This window comes from Ambystoma mexicanum, chromosome 3p, assembly GCF_040938575.1.
Source record: "Ambystoma mexicanum isolate Mex_15411 chromosome 3p, UKY_AmexF1_1, whole genome shotgun sequence".
Lineage (NCBI taxonomy): Eukaryota > Metazoa > Chordata > Amphibia > Caudata > Ambystomatidae > Ambystoma > Ambystoma mexicanum.
Window position 1 is genome coordinate 487217420 of NC_090925.1, and position 22617 is coordinate 487240036.

General features: G+C 45.3%; 1 protein-coding gene across 1 annotated transcript in view; it reads left to right on the forward strand.

Annotated features, from left to right (window-relative positions):
- ATP9A (ATPase phospholipid transporting 9A (putative)) overlaps positions 1–22617 on the forward strand; it is a 1385006-nt gene that overhangs the window by 1195215 nt on the left and 167174 nt on the right. The window contains exons 22-23 of the mRNA XM_069651153.1: positions 6080–6144; positions 6658–6813. Coding sequence (XP_069507254.1) covers positions 6080–6144; positions 6658–6813 — 221 coding nt within the window. The remainder of the gene's footprint in view (positions 1–6079; positions 6145–6657; positions 6814–22617) is intronic.

A 22617-nucleotide genomic window follows, 5' to 3' on the forward strand; every position in this document is an offset into this window, starting at 1 on the left:
TAGGTTTCGGAAGCTTGCGGGTTCCCGCTCCTCCCCCACGTTAGCGCTGGGCTTCAGGTGGGGTAGCGGTGTCCAGCTGAGTTTCAGAGGGTCTCAGGGAGAATGCCCCTCACCCTGAGGTCAAACGGTGTGTTGGGGCTCCACGGCTACAGTGGGGCAGACTTCTGTCCGCTGCTGGGTCCTGTCGGAGCGGTGTTCCAAATGGGTGTCCTTAATTTTCTCCAGCGCGGGCAACCCGGGGCTTATTATTTGTTGCGAAACGTGTCGGGTAGCCCAGTTTTTGCCTTCGGCGCTCCGGTGTCGGCCCTTGGGGATCCCTCTGGAGTCGACGGGCTCCTTCCCAGGTCGCCCCCAGTTGAAGTCGTTTGTGTTTCGGCAGCGGTTCGTAGGCCACGCCTGTTACCCTCGTCGCGTGGGTCTCCTGATGGGGCGCTTGCCTCCCAGTAGCGTGATGTGTAGGGGGGCCCCCGTGGCTCTCCCCCTCTCCTTCAGTCCCTGTTACCTTGTTGGATCTTTTCGCTTCGTTGGCCACTGCCAGTACGCCTCTGGCTCGTCCCGCCGTCGATGGTGCTCTCCCCTCCGCAGTCCGCTCCGACTCCTCTGGGTGGCTGGTTCCTTTTCTGCCGCTCGGCGTTTCCCGCCGCACTTCCCGGCGGAGCTCCTCTTCCGACGCGGTCTCCGCAGCCCTTCAGCACCTTCAAGCGAGCGAACCGGGCCGCGACCATGGGGCAGGCGAACCGCCGCCGTGCTTCCACGGATACCAATTCCCCTCGTATCCGTCACGCCGTATGCGCCGCCATCTTGCAGGACACAGGGGCTCGGCTTCGCGTCCCGCGTTATTGTTCTTCCCTACTCCGATTCTCCACGGGAGCAGGGTCGAGTGCTGGAGGCTGGTTCTCCTTCGTGGATTTATGTTTTTCGCCGTCGTGCAGACAATTTTAAAGCGATAATACAGGTATTGAGAGGATCACGGACCGGAGCTCCACGGAAGCCCGACTTTACTGCATGCGTGCTGGCCACGCCCCTCCCTAGTCGAATTTATCCTTACCTACAACTATGCGCCAAGCTGTTGAAAAACTCAAGCAAAAATTGATGGAGTTATACCGGCTGGTTTGAACCTTGCACTGATGGTCTAGAGGGATCGAAGACGTTCTGTCCCCCTTCTTTCTGCTCTTAGTTCCTGTATCGATGCCTTTGTTTTATCTACACAAGGGTGGTACAGAAAAGCAATTGTGGATACTGGGTGTACACACAGCCATTACAGTACAGTGTGCGTCACTACCTATTCCCACCAAGGAACATTGATAAGCCTTCAAGCTTATTGTTATAAAATACCTCATTGCGGCACCTTGGCGATGTTTGGGTGACACTCCCCATGAGTGATGTGGGATCCCTGGTCGGAAACAGTTTTTTCCAACTCAGAACTCTACACCGCATTTTACCTTATTGAACATTCACCCTCTGAACCATAGCTGTGATTTCACTAGCACTATCCGGACTAGACTATGCCAACAGCTTCTACCTTGGACACCCAGATTTCCTGATGAGCCCAAACTTCACCGTGGAGTGTACTCCTCAGAATGAAAGCATTTGAACATATCATGCCAGCAATGCATATTCTCCACTGATGGCACTGACTCAACAAAAAGGACTTATGTCAAAACTTTGTGCATCACACATCGTTCCTATCCTGTAAAGGGCCCCCTCTCCTTTAAAATGAAACTCTCTCGAACACTAAGGTCCAGCAATGCTGCTCTAGTCCCAAACATTAATAAGAAACGTCAAGGGAAATTCTCATTCTTCTTTCTGGCCACAAAACTCTGGAACAGCCTACCTAAAGATATGTGCCTTGAAGTGAACCACCTGACATTCAAGGAACTGTTCAAGACTTTGGTCTTCAACAAACCAACTTGAAAGATATCAAAGAGAACAGCAACCATCCAAAGCTATGCAACATACATCATCCCAAATCCAGCACAATGCTGATTAAATTAACAAGGTGGCCAGCAAACATGTGATTTTGTGAGAGAATCCTCATATCCTCCTGTTAGTGAGTAGCATTCACACCCAATTCCTCGCTGCTTTTTTTTAATAGGAGCTGTCTGGAATATTACCTTTATAAAACATTCCCTTGGAGCTTGAAATATGATCCCTCTTAGAATCTTACCTCATCATCTTCAACAATAATACCTTTATTCAGCTTAATACCACAAACATACAATGAATAAAACACAATGGCTACACTCATAAAAATACTGATAACATTGGACTTGGTTGAAATGTGATCATTAAAGTTTTGATACACACAAATAAACATTACAAATTCCGACTTAATAGGTCGATTATAGGAATCAATAATCAAATGTTTTTGGTTACTAAAGAAAGATTGTTTCAATGATACCTTGCTTCACATTTTTAATCATTACTTTCCGCATTCTTTAGGATGAAACGTCTCCTTAACCAACCTTGGTGAATGTATTTAGCTACAAAGTGAACTACGTTGTATTCATGCATAAGTCTACACTTTGCCATAGCATTCTCAAGGCTACAAATATTATGAAACTGGAGAAGTGGTTAAAGATACTGAGATCTAATATCTCCAAAGCGAGGGCAAAGAAATGTAAAGTGTGCACCTGTCTCCTCACTTACACCACATGCACTACTACGGGTTTGGTTCCATGACCATGTGAACATAGCCGCATTCAGAGTACCCATTCTGATCTTAAAATACAGTGAGCGTGCATATGTAGGTGAGACAAAATCCAGGTACTCCACATACCCAAAATCTCTCTTGGATGCCAGATATGCGGGACCTGTTGAGAGACTTTCACATGCAGCCTCCATCCTTGTTCTAGACATTATTAGGACTACATGTCTAACAATGCCCTCTTGTTTCAGCATTCATGTCCAGAGAGTTTTGTCAAAGGTGGCCCAAATCAATCAATGTTGGTATTGATTTAAGATGCTGAAGCCATGGCGATGCTCAACCTCCAAGACTCACTACATAAATGAATCCAGTACAGCACAGGTCTTAATTCTATTTCACCAGCGATAGGTCTTGAATCAGTTTCCAGGTGTACAAGGGCATTAGGATTGCCCCGAGGAAACTAGAGTAGCTTTTTGAGGAAAGCATGTTCTGTAATGGCTAGTTCCAGTGAATTAGAATACCTCGAATTTTCTGCCCCGTACAAGGCCGCCGATTTTGCCTGTACTTTTAATATCTTGTTGGCTGGTTGCTCAGCCCCACCTCCATGCCTGTGGGAGATTGCCCCGCGGTTTCTCTCCAAAATTGTGTTGGTTTTACCTATCTAGGCAGCCCATTGGCAGTTTTCAGAAAACCTGATCCCTAAATAATCGTAGGTCGAAACCTGCTCTAGTGTCCCCCCCACCCTTCAATACTTATGTTCAAATTATAGCTATTGTTCTGTTTTGTGAGAAAAACCATGGGCTTGGTTTTGACACCATTTATCTCCAAGCCCATGGTATTGCATTTTTCCCTAAAGAAACTAAAGTTTACAAAGCCGAATCGGTGTCGTGTCAAGGAGGATTGTGTCGTCAGCCAAGAGAAGAGCTGGCATCCTGTCATGGCCTAATCTAGGGGGATCCATGCTATTTGCTGTTAATGCATCAATGACCTTGTTAACATAGATGCAAAACAGTGTGGGTGCCAGGACGCAACGCTGCCATACTGCTTTAGTTTGTTGTTTTGCCTTGGAGGCCCCATCGGACAACTGCTTGGTTGCTAGCATAAAGCTGCTGGATTATCCCAAGAAGGTGCCCCGGGATGCCCCTATCCTTAAACACTTTCCATAGCATTGTGTGTGCTACACTGTCGAATGTGGTTTTTTACTCAATAAAGACTGCGTACAGCTTGGCTTTCTTTTGGGTAATATATTTCTGACGTATAAGAAATAGTCTGAAGCCTTGGTCGATCATGCTCCTACAAGCTTGGGAGCCTACCCGTAAGTGTCTACTAATCCCTAGTGTAGAAGCCCATTCCTGCAAGTGCTTGAGCCAGCTTTTGCAAAGTTTTCTCGGGTGCGTCCAGCAGGGATATCGGGCGGTATTTAGCTGGGTTCTCTCTCCCCCCCCCCCTCCAATTCCTTATATATGGGCACGATTTCAGCTTTGCTCCGTGAGTCTGGTCCCTTATTTGAAACAATCAGTGCATTAAAAAGGCAATGCAGTATGGGAACCCAAAGTCTTGTCTGGACCGGGCGTTTCCCCTCCCTTCTGTGAGTTTAGTGCTGCATGAATTTCTTCTAGTGTGAAGCTAAAGGACTGCTCCATTTCTGGTGAGGTTCCTCCCATGGATAAGTCCATAGACACTATGGATGTGTACACGCTCATATTGTTATATAACCCCTTGAAATGCTTGTGCCGCACTTGACCTACGTAATCCTGTATAGCTGAATCACTATTGTAGGTCCCATCTGTTACCTACTTCCAGAACAAAGCTGAATCCTACCCCACTAGACTGCCATTTTTGGGATCCACTGACAATTTGTGGACACTGGCTGCATGACATTGAACTGCACCATAGACTCTCTAGACAAAGAAAACCTACAAAAATACCTCACATCTCCTCCACATGCCATCTCACCCCTCAACCAACCCTTCCTTTGATAAAAATCTTGCAACCTTGCACTTCACTCACTCCCTTCAGACAACCCTCCGTTCTTAACAGATGCCTATTTTACCAGTGTACCATCATCAACCACTCTGTCAAAAAATGCTTCACAGCACAGGAACTCCCCTTACACCTCACCTGAACATATCCATACCCATCACAAAGAGCACAGAATTCCACGCAGGTAATGCTTATTTCTGATATGCACCCCCCAAAGATCTATGCCGATTGTAACACTTTTTTACCACAAAGTGGAGCGGATCACCTCACCACCTATATTCCCCGCCCTAGCCCCCTCTTCCTAAATAGCTATCTCAAATCCCTCATCTCTAAATTTGTAGAAAAAGTGATAAAAGGCAGCAAAAAAAATAAGAATTTATCGGAATGCAATTTGCCAAAAGTGGGTAATACCACCACCACCACCCCAGGGTTTCCCCGTCAGCCTTTCCTGCTATCTGATAAACACCCTCATTTGCTTTTCTTACAGAGATGCACAGTGAGGCCAACTTTATTGTCAGAAAGGCACTATATAAGACTTACCCTTAAATCTGCCACTCAACTGAGACCACCGACCTGGGATGGGATTGAGCCCGCTAAGGGTCAGGAACTGATAAACGCCTTTTCAAACCATTATAAAGGGTGTATGGCTTCTCACAAAGATCCTGTGTGTGCAAATCATCAGTTTTAGGCCTGCCTCATGGTTCCCCTGTCCAAAGGAAGCCCCCAAAACAAATTGCCAGAGAGTATAACTGGAGAAAATACATTGGTAGCTCACTGGTTACTAAAAGGATACTTTGGGCTACCAGTGCGGTACCTCAGCTTGCACCCCTTGTGAAGCTAAAACTAAATAACAACTCCCGCCACCCTACCTTCTTAAACCAATTTAGGGTGATATAATTACCCTCTAGCACAAATGTGTTGCAAATGAAGCACTCCTGTGCGCCAAGCTTATGGGCGACCCAGGTACCATGTACTCTTAAGGAGTAAAAAAGGGATGCAGTGGCAGGAGGGCTTCTACTGAAGTCCCTCTGTCCACCAACAATATGTGAGTGATCCAAAAAAAGAGAAAGATAATAAGCAAACTATTAAGGGGACCTTACAAAGGATCTAGAGAATTCCCAAAAATGCAATTTTGTATTAGCCTGCAGCAAGGAGGTTCCTAGTGCCTCAAGAAAGTACTTGTGGTAGGGGTGTGGATGTATGATGGACTGATGGGCTCAAATATTCCCTTGAAACCTATTTGGACAAGTCCTCTCAGAATGAGTCATGTTTCCCTGTTTATCTGTAAAACAATTACTGCTCCTCAGAGGATTCACCTCTGCAAAGGTTGGCGTATCCTCATAGCTCATCCTCACCCCATGTGCTGTTGAACTCATCTGTTGTACTTGTTATTCTATGGCCTGGTCCAGTTACTCAATGCAGTGTTTCCTCCTGTGTTCTGTCTTGCAGGTGATGGAGGGAATGATGTCAGCATGATTCAAGAAGCGGATTGTGGTGTGGGAGTTGAAGGAAAGGTGAGCTCATATGAATCGGGTCTGTTTCAGCTGCAGCAGTGCATACAAAGCCTTTTTCATTCTCTGCCTTTCCAGTCTCAGTACTAGTCGTATCGGTTATTCCTAGATCATGGTGACAGTTTATTATATTGTTGTCATTATATATTGGCCCTTAATATTGTAGTGCCAAGAATTGCTTTAATTAGGAAGATTATCATTTCACAGTTAGTTGTGGCACTAAAAAGAAGGGGGAAATAAGGTGGTGGTACAGGAGACTTCCGGCAAAACAGAAAGGGCCATGTTAAGAGCCAAGATATGACATGAACCCAATTTATATGTTGTTCTTTTGTCCCAGTTTCTTTCTCTTACCATGAAACGGTTTGTCTATGAATCTGTTCTGTGAGTGTGGGGGATTTGCTGCCTTTCTGCCTGGTTGCATTGTACCATGCCCATTCTGGCTCAATTCCACGATTTCGATCATGAGTGACTGAATATAGCATGTTTCTGATGAGACTACATTTGTTTGTGAAACAGGAAGGGAAGCAAGCATCTCTTGCCGCAGATTTCTCAATCACTCAGTTCAAGCACCTGGGGCGATTACTGATGGTCCATGGAAGAAACAGCTATAAAAGGTCGGCAGCGCTTAGCCAGTTTGTGATCCACAGAAGCTTATGCATCAGTACAATGCAGGTGAATATGGATTTTTACTATCAATATTTCGTTTGCGCACCTATTCTACTAGTGATAAATTGATTCATTCAGGAAAGCAATTTACCATAAAATCACAATACATAAAATGGACATTTGAGACAAATTTATGATAAAATAGCTTTACAGCATATAATTTTTATATACAGGATTACATGTTGTAAACATTTCATAAAAGGAGGGTTCAGTCAGCCATATCTATGCCGACTTAAATGCCACTTTAGCATTTTTTTCAGTTTTCAAGGAATGTAGCATGTATGTTTCTAACCTAAATATTTTAAGCTCATTAACGATAGATAGAAAAAGGCAGACTTGCAAGTACGAAATCCAGATGCATGCAACAATGTGAGTATAAATGTGCCTTTAAAGTCTTTGCTATGTTAGCAAAAGAGTATGATGCACATGGGTATGTCTACTTATTTGTGGACCCAATCACAAACTTGCCCAACCAGTTCTACCTTTGCCGTTGTGCCCTTGTTCAATTTAACAGTTGACTAAAGTGCACATGGTGCAACAAGATCCTTGTCCACCTGCTCTTAGTCCAGGTTGGGTCTGGTGCTTTTTGTATTTTAAGTTACTATTGATTTTGCTAAGGCAATGATCAGTTCACCAGCGTCTACTGAATTTCTGATTCCAGTAAATCCTTCCCTTTTTTGATCGAATGGAATGTGAGAGGGAAAACCTACTTTATCGAGTAACTTTAAGAATAAAGCTGGGTGGACCTCAGCCCAGTTTTGCTCATGGGTGGAAATGAGTACCGTCCAAAGTATTAGGTGCTCTCGGTTGCTCGCTGGCAGCCCATAATGGTGCCCAAAACAATCCTACTGGTCCAGGCCGATGAGGTTCTGTATGGCAAGCCAATTAATCACCAAATTTACAGAGAACATTAGTGTGTCCTTGGAAATTTGATAGCCTATAAAAATACTGTATCACTTTATCTTTATGGGTTTTGTTGGGATGTACAAAATGTTAACGGGCAAGCCAACAGTTTATGTTGTAGAGGTGTTTTTAGATTATGGAGGGGGTTTAGTGATCTTTCTTATCAGGGCATTAGCTTTGCATGCTTTTTTGGTATCTATTTTTCAACTGGTCTCTTGTAATCTTATCTTTTACCCTTATGTCCCCCCCCTAAAAACACCATCAAATGTTTTCTCGGTTCTTTTTCCTCTCTGTGCCACACCAGAATGTTTAAAAAACAAAAATATAGAAAAAAAGACTATTTGTATTTGACATGGTGGAGGTGTATAGAGCTTGTATTGTGATCCCATAAATTCAATTACAATAATAGCCTGGATGAATAAAATAGAAGCTAAAAATAAGGGATGTTTAAGAGGATGCAAGTTGACGTTATGCAACAGACTAGTTAGAAGTGGGTAAGAATTTCACAGCAAGGAAGTGAAGCATTGCTGAAAAGCAGATATTCATGGAACACTACTTTATCACATAGAATATAACAATGTTTACTAGCATGAGGATTCAAATTAACATGATCTTGCTTTATGCTTGCTAGATGCAGCTAAAAGGGTACTGATTATATGCAATAATCGACCTTGATAATATTTACTATATTTGAGACCAAACAGGTATCCATAATCCCACAGTTATAATTAGAAGTGGGTTCCTAGTTTTAGAAGGTAAAACAACTAAGAGCAAATTCAAGAGTTAAAAACTCTCTAAAAGTCGTGCCCAAAATTATCAAACTAACAGGTAAAAAGACTTACCACATGGACAAAGCTGGTTTAGTGGTTGCATGCACATCCCCACCCACCCCTTAATAGAACAATTTTCACTTTAAAAAAGAAATTTGATAAAAGTTGCTATTTTTTGATAATTGTTCTAATTATGTTTTCTATTTCCTCTTCTCATTCTGTGATCATATGAAAAGGCTCTCTACAGTTTGGGATATTGAATTATTACTCACTGATTTATTTGCTATAGGTTGATGATAAAGGTGTTGAGAATGTTGTCATTGTAAAAGCAATTACTTGTCATTAGAGCCAATATCTTAATGACACCAATTTATTAGCATTGAGAAAGTCTGAGAAAGGGCAAAGCTATTGGCCATACAGTGGGCACAATTCAGTTGAATTTGTTATTTGACTTTGAATGTGAAAAGATTCATCCACCTATGATACTAACACACCAATTTGAAAATGTATTAGATTGGATATATATATATATATATATATATCATTAAATATTTTTTTTGAAGGATATAACCGCAATATATTTTCTATAAAGATCATTGTACTTATTATTTTTAAAAGAAAGGAGAGCGCTTGTCCAAGAGACAACATGCGTTCATAGTTTGACAGTATAGTTAATGTGGACACACTACTTAGTCCTGCAAATGTGTAATTTTGTTGTAGTTGATTGCCTGGGTGGATGGCGTGTTTCCTAACTCTTACTCAAAGGGAGAGCTCTGTTGCTGTTGGAAACTGAAGAGCACAAAATAGTCAATACAGGGAAAGTGTTCCCAACAGGCCCATTCACGAACCTAATTATTCTTTAAGCAATTTAACTGTTCAATAAATGAGGCAAGATACATTTGTAAGTTTAGTCAAGTCAATTGATAACGCATACATTGGCTGAATCATACATTTAATTTAACCCTTTGATGTTTCTGTCAAGGAAGACTGCCTTCCTAGTGGTGATCACCTTGGCCAGGCAGGTTGGAGAGAGGCAGTATCTCTCCTGTAAGCCTCTGTATTTGTCCTTCTACGGCACTAAGGTGGTTCTGCAAACTCATCCTTCCTTAATGCTGAAGGTTCCATCGGACTTTCATCTCAAGGAGTCTTTGATTTGCCAGTCTTCTTCGCGAATCCTTGTCATCCTGCTGAAAGGGCGTTGCATTTTCTGGACGTTGCAATTTCCCTGAAGTTTTACGTGGCACTCATGAAGGCCTTTTGAAAAACTTGTCAGCTTATCTTCAATTTTGGACCTGTGAGAAATGGCAACACCCTGTCTAAGGCTTCCATCTCCAGGTGGCTCTCTGGCTGTTTCATTCATTGCCATCCTCTGGCCAACAGACCGCTTCCCGGTCGGCCGAGAGCCCATTCCATCAGAGCCATCGCAGCAATGACTGCATTGCTCTCTGGTATTTCCCTGCTCAACATCTGCGGGGCTACAACATGGCGGTCTACCCACACCTTCACAATATTTTACTCTGTCAACAGAGATTCCAGAGACGAGCTCCTGGGTCGGCCAAGCAGTGCTACACAACCTGTTTGACGCGAGTCTGTTCCAGGAGTAAGTGTATTGCTTCTGTGAGCCTTGCCACCTCCCGTGGATGTTTATATGTACTGATGTGCAATCCTATTCATGAGCATGCAAGACCCATGCTGGAGAACAAGAGTTAAAGGTAAGTAACTTGTACCTTTCATACCTGCATTGGTTTCTGTGCTCCTGGAAAACCGCAGTCATGTATTTTGCTCGCCTCCAGAGGTCTGTAGCGTCTTTCCCCCATCGGTGCCTCTAATGGCAGGAAAGACGTTTGTCGTTCGGAGGTCGGGATCTCAGGCTCCTTTTTCCTCTCAGGTCTCCATGTTAGTTTATGGACGCCAGACTCAACACTCCTCTTCAGTGGTCACTCCACCCGGTTGTCGTTCCATCCTCTGCCTCACCTTGACCAGAGCCTCTTGCTCGGGTAAGGCACCCACCACCAAGCCTCTAGCTAGCGGGTTGCTTGTTCCGCTGCTAGTCACTGCTGCCTCCAAGGCTCGACGTTGCTCCACCTTTCTAGGCTGTAGATTCTCCAGGGCTCGCTTCCAGGTAGCACCTGCTGGTCCCTCTCCATTCACAAAACACTTGCGTCTTATGCACGCCATTCGAATGAATGACATGTCTGTGTTCCATGATTATGGCACTCTGGTGAAGTTCACTGAAAAATGACCTTGACAATCTTGTGTGCGGAGTGGGCCGCACACCCTTTAATACCAACAGGATTTATCAAATATTTCAAGTTTCCATTAATCCAAGTTGAACAAATATTTAATTCTTCAGTAGTGTATTTTATTCTCAAAGTATAGCGTGCTTACGTTGTTTATAAGTCAACATCATAAAGTGGCCAATGCATTTCGGACTATGTAGTCCTTCATCAGGGCCTTTCCTTATCAAAGTAAATATCCACAAAGTAAACAACAATGTGCAGTGGTGTGGGATTACAAGGAGTATATCATCGTTCCAGTTCAAAAATATAACCAAGTTAAAAAGTACCATATTCAAGCAAATGAAAAAAGTGCAAAGAAAATTACAGTGAAATCAACAGCGTACCCACGTACAACGAACATACATGTACACAAAAAGAAAGAAAGGGAGGGAAAAAAGGAGAAATACATAAATATTCTTCATTGACCGTGCCAATAGTCATCATGTTTACATATATTTACATATGTTCACCCAATACTGTTATGGTGCATGTGTCTACTAATGTAACTGTACACCTTCAGTGTGACCATGCATGTCGCCAGAGTGTTAGTCTGACAACTATATTGTTGTGCCTGAATTGTGGGTACCAACGTCCCAGTCATGCAAAATTTGCTAATATGCATGCTTCTGACCTTACCCAGTACGCTCTGTATATATTATAATGTGTATCCTTGTAGCGTTCGTTCAAGTACGCCCATGTACCTAATTAAACATAACAAAACAAAATTCCTTTCAGTATTCAGTACAACCATTATTCTGCGAAAACTCCGTTAACACTATTTAATACAGTGAACCTGCTGCCGGTGCAATGTGCACTGCCGTGGCCATAGCGGCCCCGTACTTGTGTAACTTACCTCTGTGTAACAGAACGCTGTATCAAGACGCTGTCTGGCGCTGACTCATAGTGAGCCGCCATCTGTGCAAAAATGCTGAGTGTTGCATTGAGAGTACACAAAAAGAAAGAAAGGGAGGGAAAAAAGAAATACATAAATATTCTTCATTGACTGTGCCAATAGTCATCATGTTTACATATGTTTACATATGTTCACCCAATACTGTTATGGTGCATGTGTCTACTAATGTAACTGTACACCTTCAGTGTGACCATGCATGGCGCCAGAGTGTTAGTCTGACAACTATATTGTTGTGCCTGAATTGTGGGTACTTGAACGAACGCTACAAGGATACACATTATAATATATACAGAGCGTACTGGGTAAGGTCAGAAGCATGCATATTAGCAAATTTTGCATGACTGGGACGTTGGTACCCACAATTCAGGCACAACAATATAGTTGTCAGACTAACACTCTGGCGACATGCATGGTCACACTGAAGGTGTACAGTTACATTAGTAGACACATGCACCATAACAGTATTGGGTGAACATATGTAAATATATGTAAACATGATGACTATTGGCACGGTCAATGAAGAATATTTATGTATTTCTCCTTTTTTCAATCCCTTTCTTTCTTTTTGTGTACATGTATGTTCGTTGTACGTGGGTACCCTGTTGATTTCACTGTAATTTTCTTTGCACATTTTTCATTTGCTTGAATATGGTACTTTTTAACTTGGTTATATTTCTGAACTGGAACGATGATATAATCCTTGTAATCCCACACCACTGCACATTGTTGCATACTTTGTGGATATTTACTTTGATTAGGAAAGGCCCTAATGAAGGACTACATAGTCCGAAATGCATTGGCCACTTTATGATGTTGATTTATAAACAACGTCAGCACGCTATACTTTGAGAATAAAATACACTACTGAAGAATTAAATATTTGTTCAACTTAGATTAATGGAAAATTGAAATATTTGATAAATCCCGTTGGGATTAAAGGGTGTGCGGCCCACACCGCAGACAAGATTGTCAAGGTCATTTTTCAGTTCACTTCTTCTGTACTGGCACACGGTAGCACAAGTTAGTGGGCTGCACCCCAAGCAGCATTATTTTTGGATAAACTCACGCGCAACAAAGAATAACCAGCAGTGCCCGCTCGCATCCCCAGCTTTCTCCATAACTCTGGTGAAGTTCACCATTACCTGAAGCCAATAGGGTCACAGAAGGATATTCTTGATTTATAGTTGTAACAGGGAATGCAACTCTTTTTCTGACATCCATATATGTAGAAAGGGTAGTTTTGACTGGGGGTTCCCTGCTGGAATGGGAGTCCTTGTCCCGAAGATGGGAGTCATTCCCATTGAGGTCCCACTTCCCCAGATTCCCTAGGGAGGGTTTTGCATAGTGGGCTCAACTCTAGCCTCAAAGGGAGTGGCTCCCCTCTAGGGAGAAGTGACAAATTGTCCAGATTCATCACAATATCTAGGCCCTCACTCTGTAAGAAACCTATATAGTTATTAACTCTTTACTCTGCTTCTCCTCCAATCCCAAGGTCTTCGATTCGGGATGTAGCCCACAGCAAGGCTTAATCCGCAATTTAATTTCTCAACTCTGACCTTCTCTCTGGGACACGATCTGTGCCAAAAGTCCAATCGAGTCAAAGGAAATGTCCTTCTCTCCCAGCACAATGACTGGGCTGCTCCTCTTAGTCCCGGTCTGATTTTTCTCTCTCCACTTCCTCAATACTCGGTCACTCCCTTCTCCTCCTTCCTGTGTCTCTAACCCCTGCCTCTGTCAACTTCTCCTTCTCAATTCTATGTTTCTTCTTCTCCTTCCTCTTTCTCTCCCTTCTTGCATATCCCACTTTCCCTCCTCAGTCAACCTCTTGCTCAAGTATTGCCTCATTACGTCCTTGATCTTTCCCTGTTCGAACTTAGTTGTTTGCCTTCCTCGCCTTATTTTCAAGAGACATGGTGTCATCATCTTTGCAGTCTCTACAGCCTCCTTGAGCCTCTTGGTACTCTCAGCTCCAATGGAACATCCTTCCCAAAGCACTGTAAGGATTATCTGTTCTCCAGCTTCTCCTCAACCAGAGGGAGGAAACAGAGCCCCTTTTAAGTTGCGTGGACCAAGTGTCTGCACCTTCATTGGTTGAGGCACTCGGGTGGTGATTTCGTACATTAATATGATTGGGAGTGAGGCTTTGTTATTTGTAAATTGGAGGAGGGTGTGGCTTTAAAAATGCTGAATTATGAATTCATGCAATGCGTTCTGGAAGTTGTGTGGTGACCAAGTGGTCCAGATCTTTCTCTATTTGGTTCCTTTTCTGTAGGTGAAATGCTTTTAAGCAGAGGGAATTTCAATCCCTACAGTCTTCTTGCTTCCCTTTTTTGGGGGGCTCTCAAGTTGGTGTTCCCAGTATAGTCCCAGTAAACTCAGTCGCCCTCTTCCTCTCCTAGTGGGCTGACTTCTCCTCCTCCCTCCTTGCCTCTACCTCTCAACTTCTCCCCCTTCCTCAGAGACCTCAACATCCACTTTGATGCTTCTAGTCCTTCCTCTGGGCTCTTTCACAATCTCTCTCTCTCTCTCTCTCCCTCTCTCTCTCTCTCTCTCTTTTTCTTTCTCCTTCCCTCTGGCCTGACTCACTCTGCAGGGTACACCCTGGATATTCTGATCTCATTGGACATCCCCCTCTCCACCCATCTCACTACTCCTCTATCTTGGACTTTATCTCCTCTCACCTGTCGCTCTCTGTCCCCCAGGTTAAGTCGAACCCAGCACTACCACCCACATTCTTTGCCATCTGGCCCATGAAGCGTGTCAGTGGCGGCTTTCGCTGCTACTTTCTCTCCTCTTCCTACTCCTACAGCTGACTCACACTCTGACACAGCCCTTTCCAACCTTCATCTCTCAATCTCTAACACTCTGGATGGTCCTTACCCCTGTCATGAGGATCAGTTTGAAGCCCAAAAAGCCTCTTGCCTCTGAGGACCTGCTGCATACAAAAAACAAAACAGAGTTCCTTTCAGTAGGTTTAGCAATATCAGGACCTTCGGCAGTTCTGTATCTTACTTCTCCAGCATTGGATCTTTCATGGATTCACATGCTTAGAATATTCGCCGTCGTCAGGCTGGGAATCCTCGGTAAATTATATAGACCTTTTCCATAGTAAAAATTTCGACACTTTTGTGTCCTATCTACGTCGTTTTGGGCCGCGTATGCCTGCGCCACTAGGACGTAGAGGTATAAGTAGCCCCGCCCCCGCGGCTCCCTCAGATTTCAACCGTCTTCCAAAGTAGTGGGATTACCTCGAGTATCTACTATTTTATTAGGTTGTGCGTTCTTCTTCTTCGACTGTTTAATTTTGAAGAATGTCTGGAAAGGCGTTATTTCGTCCGTGTGCTACATGCGGTCTTAAGAAAGTATATGAAGGAGACGGGCATATGGACTGTATTTACTGCCTTCACCCTCATCATACGGCGGACACATGTGAGATCTGTCAGGGCTTCTCACAAAAGACCCTAAAAGACCGCAACAGACGCCTGGTTACTTGGCTCAATGACGGAGCGGGTGCGTACCAGGCATCGGAGGTAGGCTCTACAGCTTCGAGATCTAAGTCTCCTGTCCCCCCTCGTCGATCAGTGTCGGCGTAGCCTCCGGCAAAGAAATCGCGCTCATCTGAAAAACGCCCCTCGGTGAAACATCCTGCGAAGTCCTCCTCTTCACATAAGGCTTCGTCTTCTTCCTCCTCATCTAAAAAGGAGAGAAAAGACTCATTGAAATCCTCCTCAGGAGACCGTCATAAGTCTACCTCGAGTCGAGAGTCCTCGTCCCACAAGTCGAGGTCAAAAACGGCGGGAACGCCTCAAGACCCTGCTCCACAGACTTCATCGACTACGATCCGGTCGTCGACGCCTGCTTTGTCTTCGGCGACGGCTCTTCCAACGACTATTTCGTCAGGTCAACCAGCGCCTATGGAAAAGATGTCATAGTCGACGGTGGCCCCGTCGGTGGGATGGCAACCAGAGGTTTTTGATCCGATCCCGCCTGAGGCCTTGCTGCAACCAGAAGCGGCTTTCTCCATCTCGTCGGCAGAGGATGACCGTGAGCCGGTCGCATATCAAACCGATCTGGGATTACAACCAACTGGTTCGGGCCCGCTCTTTAGTGGAAGTGCCATTCCAGTTACCTCTTCCTTACTGAATCCCCAGGCTGTTCTGTCCCTGGAGGTGTTCAACACATTACAGAAGCTGTTGGAGCGGTTGGACACTCGGTTACCTCAGCTTGTCCCGACAGTGTTACAGGCCTCGCCAGTCGTCGACGAGCCAGGCCCGCTCCTCGCCCTCCATCCAGAATTCCTACCGCTTACCCGGTTGAGGAAGATCGTTCTCGTCCACAGGAAGGAGGAGAACTATCAGAGTCGGAACGTGAAGGGTCGGGTTCAGACATCTCGTTATCCCCCTCGAGGGACCCTACATGGGACTCTGAAGCGGAGATGGAAACTCCGAAGAGTCCGGCGCAGCCATCACCACCTCATGATGTGGGTGCTTTCCATGTCATGATGGGTAAGGCATGTGCGGAATTTGGCCTAGTCCCAGAAGAAGAGAAAAAAGATTGTTTTCTGTTCGATCATATGGGCAAAAGCAGAAAGGCGATATTTGCTATCCCTATTTTAGACCATGTCTGGCAGGAGAGACTAAAAACCATGCGTCACCCCTTTTTAGAACCGCCACTAAAAGGTCGATTGGAAAAGAAATTCAAGGCTCCGGAATCGACTCCCAAGTGCTTGACGTCTCAACCTTCGCCGGAATTAGTGGTATCCGCCGCAGCGGCCAGCAAGGCAAGGTCGCAACACAAATGCACGACCCCGCCAGACAACGAAGCCAGGAAACAAGATGCTTTTGGGAAGAAAGTGCTATCGGTTGGAGCAACTACAGTTAAAGCAGCCAACTCCCTGGCTATTATGGCCCGGTATGATAGGGAGATGTGGCATCGGCTAGCTCCTATCTTGGACCATCTGCCGGAGGAACACAGGAAGTCTGCCATGCTGCTCGTACGTGAGGGAGAAGAGGCTTCCAATCATTCCATTAACATTGCTGTCGACCTGGCGGAATCAGGCTTTAAGCAAATCAACAATGGCGTAGTGTTACGAAGGCAAGCCTGGCTTAAGTGCACGACGTTCAGACCAGAGGTACAATATAAGGTAATGGATATGCCGTGCGAAGGAGAACACCTGTTTGGGGAGAAAGTGGATGAAGCCTTGAAGGGCATGAAAGAAGATTCTGACACGGCTCGTTCCCTTGGAGCCCTCCAGAGTGGTAGGAATTTCCGTTCCTTTCGTCCCTTCAGAGGAGCATCAGGTAACTCCCAGTTTGGATCATCTAGAGACCGAGGTTTCAGCACACCCTCCTACTCTTCCCAAGGCTACAGATGTGCAGCCCAAGCTACTCGTAAAGGCAGAGATTACCAATCCTCCAGACGACGAGGCGCCTACTCCTCGTCGACGAAGGATAAACATGCCAATAGCTACCAATGACAACTTACAGAACGTCCTGGGGGGCAGAGTGTCTCGTCACGTAGATGAGTGGGCACGCATAACAACAGACCAATGGGTTTTGGACACAAGACATCTGGGCCATCTCTACAGTTCAAGGGCAAGCCACCACGCATTCCACCGGTCTTCTCGACGCAGCCCCACCTTCAAATACTAATGCAAGAGGTGGCACTTATGCTGCAGAAAGGGGCTATAGAACTGGTCCCGGTGGCAGAAAGAGGACAGGGAGTGTACTCCCGTTACTTTGTCATCAAGAAACCCAATGGAAAATGGCGTCCCATTCTAGATCTACGAGCTCTCAACAAACTGCTCAAGAATCTAAAATTCAAGATGCTTACACTCCAAGAAGTGATCCGTTCGATACAACCGGGAGATTATTTGTCGTCGCTAGACCTTCAGGACACATACTTCCATATACCGATGCGTTGACGACACAAAAGATTCCTACGGTTCTTCGTCGGACGAACCCACTATCAGTTCAAGGTCCTCCCATTCGGACTGAAATCGTCTCCCAGGACGTTCACGAAGTGTCTGGCTCCAGTAGCAGCCTGGTTAAGGAAAGAAGGTCATCATGTGTACCCTTATCTGGACGATTGGCTAGTGAGGGGATTGTCTCCGGAAAGGACACAGGAAAGTCTAAATGCCACCATGGGCCTCCTACAACGTTTGGGCGTCGCAATAAACTTCGAAAAGTCCTCCTTATTGCCATCAAGGACCTTGGTCTTTCTGGGGGCGGAATTCCAGACGCAGTCAGGACTGGTAAAGCCATCCGTCGAAAGGGTTCTGAAACTGCAGCAAAAAGCATCGGATTGGAAAGTCGACACCAGAGTGTCAGTGCGAAGGTGTATGTCCCTACTGGGGACCATGTCGTCCTGCATACCCTTAATCAACAATTGTCATCTCTTCATGAGACCGATTCAGGAATTCTTGGCGGATCGATGGGCACAGAGTCAAGGGCGTTGGTCGGACAAATTGACCATCAACAGCAAACTCGTGCAGGCGCTTCAATGGTGGAGAGTTTCCATAAATCTGACAAAGGGAAAGCCCTTGCTGGAACCGGTGTTCCAGATGACAGTGGTGACGGATGCTTCTCTAACTGGATGGGGAGCTCATCTGGATTCCCTACAGGTTCAGGGTCGTTGGTCATCGGAGGAGTCCTGCCTTCATATCAATGTGCTGGAATTAAGGGCGGTGCGTTTGGCCCTGAAGTCCTTTCTTCCACGGATAAAGGGATCAGTTGTACGGATTATGACAGACAACACAACAACAATGTTTTATCTAAGGAAACAGGGAAGAACTCGCTCCAGAACTCTGTCAACCGAAGCCCAGGAGATCTGGCATTGCGCCCTTCAGCAGAAGATATATCTATTGGCGTTCCACTTGCCAGGAGTCAAAAACGTGCAAGCAGACTCTCTCACCAGGGAGATGAATGGGAACTGAACGACCAACAACTACAGTGTGTCTTTGAGAAATGGGGTCGTCCGGCCCTCGATCTCTTTGCGACGAGAGGCAACAAGAAATGCCCACAATACGCGAGCAGGTGGCCACAGCAAGACTCTCTAGGGGAAGTGTTCTCTTTCCCGTGGACGGACAAGTTTCTGTATGCCTTTCCCCCGTTTCCGCTCATACGTCGGATGCTGCAATGGATCCACAGATATCCATGTCGGGTGATCCTGGTGGCCCGTACTGGGCCAGACAAGTGTGGTTCTCCGATCTACTCCATCTTTCAGCGGCAGAACCAATGAGGTTCCAGAAAATCCCAAACCTTCTGTCTTAGGAGAAAAGGGGTTGTTTGGCATCACGACCCTGACAGCCTCAGTCTGACAGCCTGGCTCCTGATTTCTCCGAGTTTGGCACGTTAGAGATTCCAGCGGACTGTCGTCGCATTTTGCAAGCGGCGAGGGCGCCGTCCACGAACACTTCATATTCATACAAATGGAAGAGATTCTGCACATGGTGCGCAGGTCAACCAGGTTTGGTCCCGCTTCATATCACACCGGAACAGCTTCTACCATACTTGCTACTCCTAGCTCAAAAAGGCTTGTCTGTTTCATCCATAAAGTGCCTCTGGCTGCCATTTCGAGATTTACTCGGAAGAGACATTCAACTCCGTTATTTAGTGACCGGCTGATTAAACATTTCCTTAAAGGATTGTTCCGAACCTTTCCTCCCGCAAAAAGGTTTCCTCCAAGCTGGAGTCTTAACCTGGTTCTGGCAGCGCTGATGAAGGCCCCTTTTGAACCAATGTCATTGTCATCATTTAATTTTTTTGTCGTGGAAATTGGCTTTTCTGGTGGCTATTACTTTGGCTCGACGACTGTAAGAAATACAAGCTTTAGTGATTGATCCACCGTACTTGAGATTTTTCAATAATAAAGTTGTGTTGGCTACTAATCCTCATTTCATTCCTAAAGTACCTACCATGTTCCATAAGCACTCTTCTATAGTGCTGCTGACGTTTTTCCCAACACCTTCGTCGGTTGCGGAGAAGACTCTCCATACACTGGACGTGAAAAGAGCTTTAAAATTTTACCTCCATCGCACTCAAAGCTTCAGAGACACGAGACAGCTATTTGTGGCTTATGGCCCTTTGGCTAAAGGTAAACCGATCTCAAAACAAGGACTAGCCCGATGGGTGTCTACTATTTCCTTTTGTCACTCAAAAGCCGGAAAACCGCTGGAGAAGCGTCCAAAGGCCCATTCGACGAGATCCACTTCTTCGTCAACGGCATTGTGGTCCGGAATTCCACTGGGAGATATCTGTCAGGCGGCTTCCTGGTCGGTACCACACACATTTACCAGGCATTATTGCCTCAGACAGCAACATGCTGATGATACACAGATGGGTCGTGCAGTCCTACGGCACCTGTTTCAATAAGGTAAGCCCCAATTAAGGGGTCACATCCTTCGGCTAATGTACTTTGAAGTGTGATGTTTTCACTGTTGACATACTACAATGTGATGTTTTGCCATGATAAATATGCATTATGGTTATGGTGATATAAGCATCCTCCTTCTCGAGCCCTCCGCTCATACTTCTCCAACTCTCTTAGGGTTAGACGCTTCTCCAGGCAGAGAGTGGGTGGTAGATCTCTGGCCTCTGCTGGGGCCTCCCTCTGGAACAGCCTCCCTGCCATTCTTAAAGTTTTGCAGGACCACCTCCGGTTCCAGAAGCAACTCAAGACCTTCCCTTTTGCTTCTGCTTTCTCTCTCTTGCTGATCCTCCTGTCTGCTGCGCTAACTGGTTACCTGGCCACCCACTGAACCTACTGGACCAGGCTCCTGCACGCCCAGTTGCCCCTTGCACTGCCTCTGGGCTTCCCAACCACTTGGGGCCTGTATCTGCAACCCTAGAGTCCCCCGACTCCCTGCACTTATTGAGCTATCTACCTGGCAGCACTTACCACATTACCATCGCACCCTCCCCGCCTTGATCCCACTCGCACTTGCGTGATCTGAATGACACGAGGCCTAGTAAGATCGTATGTTTTGTCCTCCTAAGGTCTTCCCTTCCTTATTTTGTCGCGCCTAGAAACACTTGTGTGCAGGCACATTATAAATGACTTATCATATATCATGTATCATGTAGCATAAGTGGAAATACATGTTTCATCAATGCAAGCCATGTTTCTTAGTGGAGAGGGGGAGATATTCCACTTTGCTATTCTGTGTTCAGTGAGATATCGTTTTTTGTGTGCATGAATAGATAGACTGAGGAATTCACCCCCTGCCCTCCTTCATCTGTTGTTTGGTGCACCTTGCCTTTGTTTTCTGGGAAGCATTTCCAGTGATGCCAATAAAAGCAACAGCATTACTCGACACTGCTTTTTGCAGTTATGAAGAGGTGGCTTCTTGTTGGGGCTACATTGAAGGAAATGGAGGTAGCTCTTTGTAGGATATTTGAGCTGCTGGGAAGAACACAGCTGTCTAGATTGGGGGAAGTGTAGGATGACTCTGGGCATCCACCTATTACACCTCGAGGGGTGCTTTACATAGTAGGCAGCTTTCCCTTGGCCCCAGAATCTTATAAACCTTTGCAACTGATCTTTCTAATTTGACCATCGCTAGTGGGAGTATGGACTTGCGGTTGCATGCTTGCTGACTAGTGGCTGATGGGAGAACTGCAGAAGAGGCATTCACCACAATCTTGTTCATGGTATTGCACCATATGCCACCACAACGATATAGTACCCAATTTGGTCCCAGAGTTTCTCTGGTGCACAGTTGTATTGCACAATACAGTTGGTAAGATGCTGTCATTCTTAATCCTGCATTATGAAGAACTTCCAGACTTGGTGATGGTGATTGAAGATATGCCTTAATAATACTGGCCAGGAAAGTGCTGAGGGCAAAGTTGGTGTTGGTGTTGGTTTTGTGGCTGCCAAATGCGTTTTCGAACCTTCAGATCTGGCAGATCGCCCCCTTGCTATCTCTGTAACTGACATTATTCTCCTCCTCCTCCTCGCATCACTGATGTCAAAAATCATGTTTTGCAGGGGCATGGGTACAGATGGGTCAGCAACTTTATCATGTTCACCATCATTATCCTCTGACTGTGGACTCATCATAGGTGGATGTAGGTGCTGGGGGATGAGACTAGAAAAATCCTACATCATGCACTTCTACACTTATCCCGGCTCATCAGTAGGTTTATTATGCAATGCCCCTCCTCTTTCTCCCCTAGCTAAACCCACCCACATACCTCTCTCTCATTTGGCACTTGTATGTTCTCCAGACATCTTGGCCCGCAAAATAGCCACGTCTACATTCCTAAAAGAAGATGGCAAATTAGGTTACAGCCTCAGAATGCTCTCTCTTGTCCAGCACAATTCTAAGATTTTATTTTCTCAATTTTGCAAGCTGCAAGTATTTGTTCTGGCCACTACAAGATTGCATGGTCTCTTACAGATATTTAATAACCTCCGCCTGGCTAGACGTTCTCTGCAATTTGTATATGGTATGACCACTAAGTAATGACACTCAGACTGAATACTTTCTTGCCTCAGAAGAGTTGCAAGATGTGTTCTTCGAAATTTCAAAAATGAAGCTAGTAAAAGCTGGCACACTGGTCTATAACCACTGAATTTAATCTAATCTCCTGCCCTGCCTCGAAAGAATGTACACATGTGACATGGGTTTCTTAAGGAAACAGGTTACAGTGATGTGGTAGAGACAGAAAGATGGCCCGTCTTATTTTTTCCCCAACCTTTCCCTCCAGCTAAATCCTGTTTTAATTGTCCACCTATCTCTCACTACATCTATCTTTAATTTTCGTCATGTCGCCTAACTAAAGGCCATTTTTATTATTGTCCTTCCTCTCAACTCAGTCCTATTCATTTTCCATCTCTGCCTCATCTAAATCTTATTCCCAAACTAATCTATCAACCTCCTGCTTCTACCTCTGCCTAACAAGACCATTTCTGAACTTGAACCCTGCAAGCCCCATTTTTC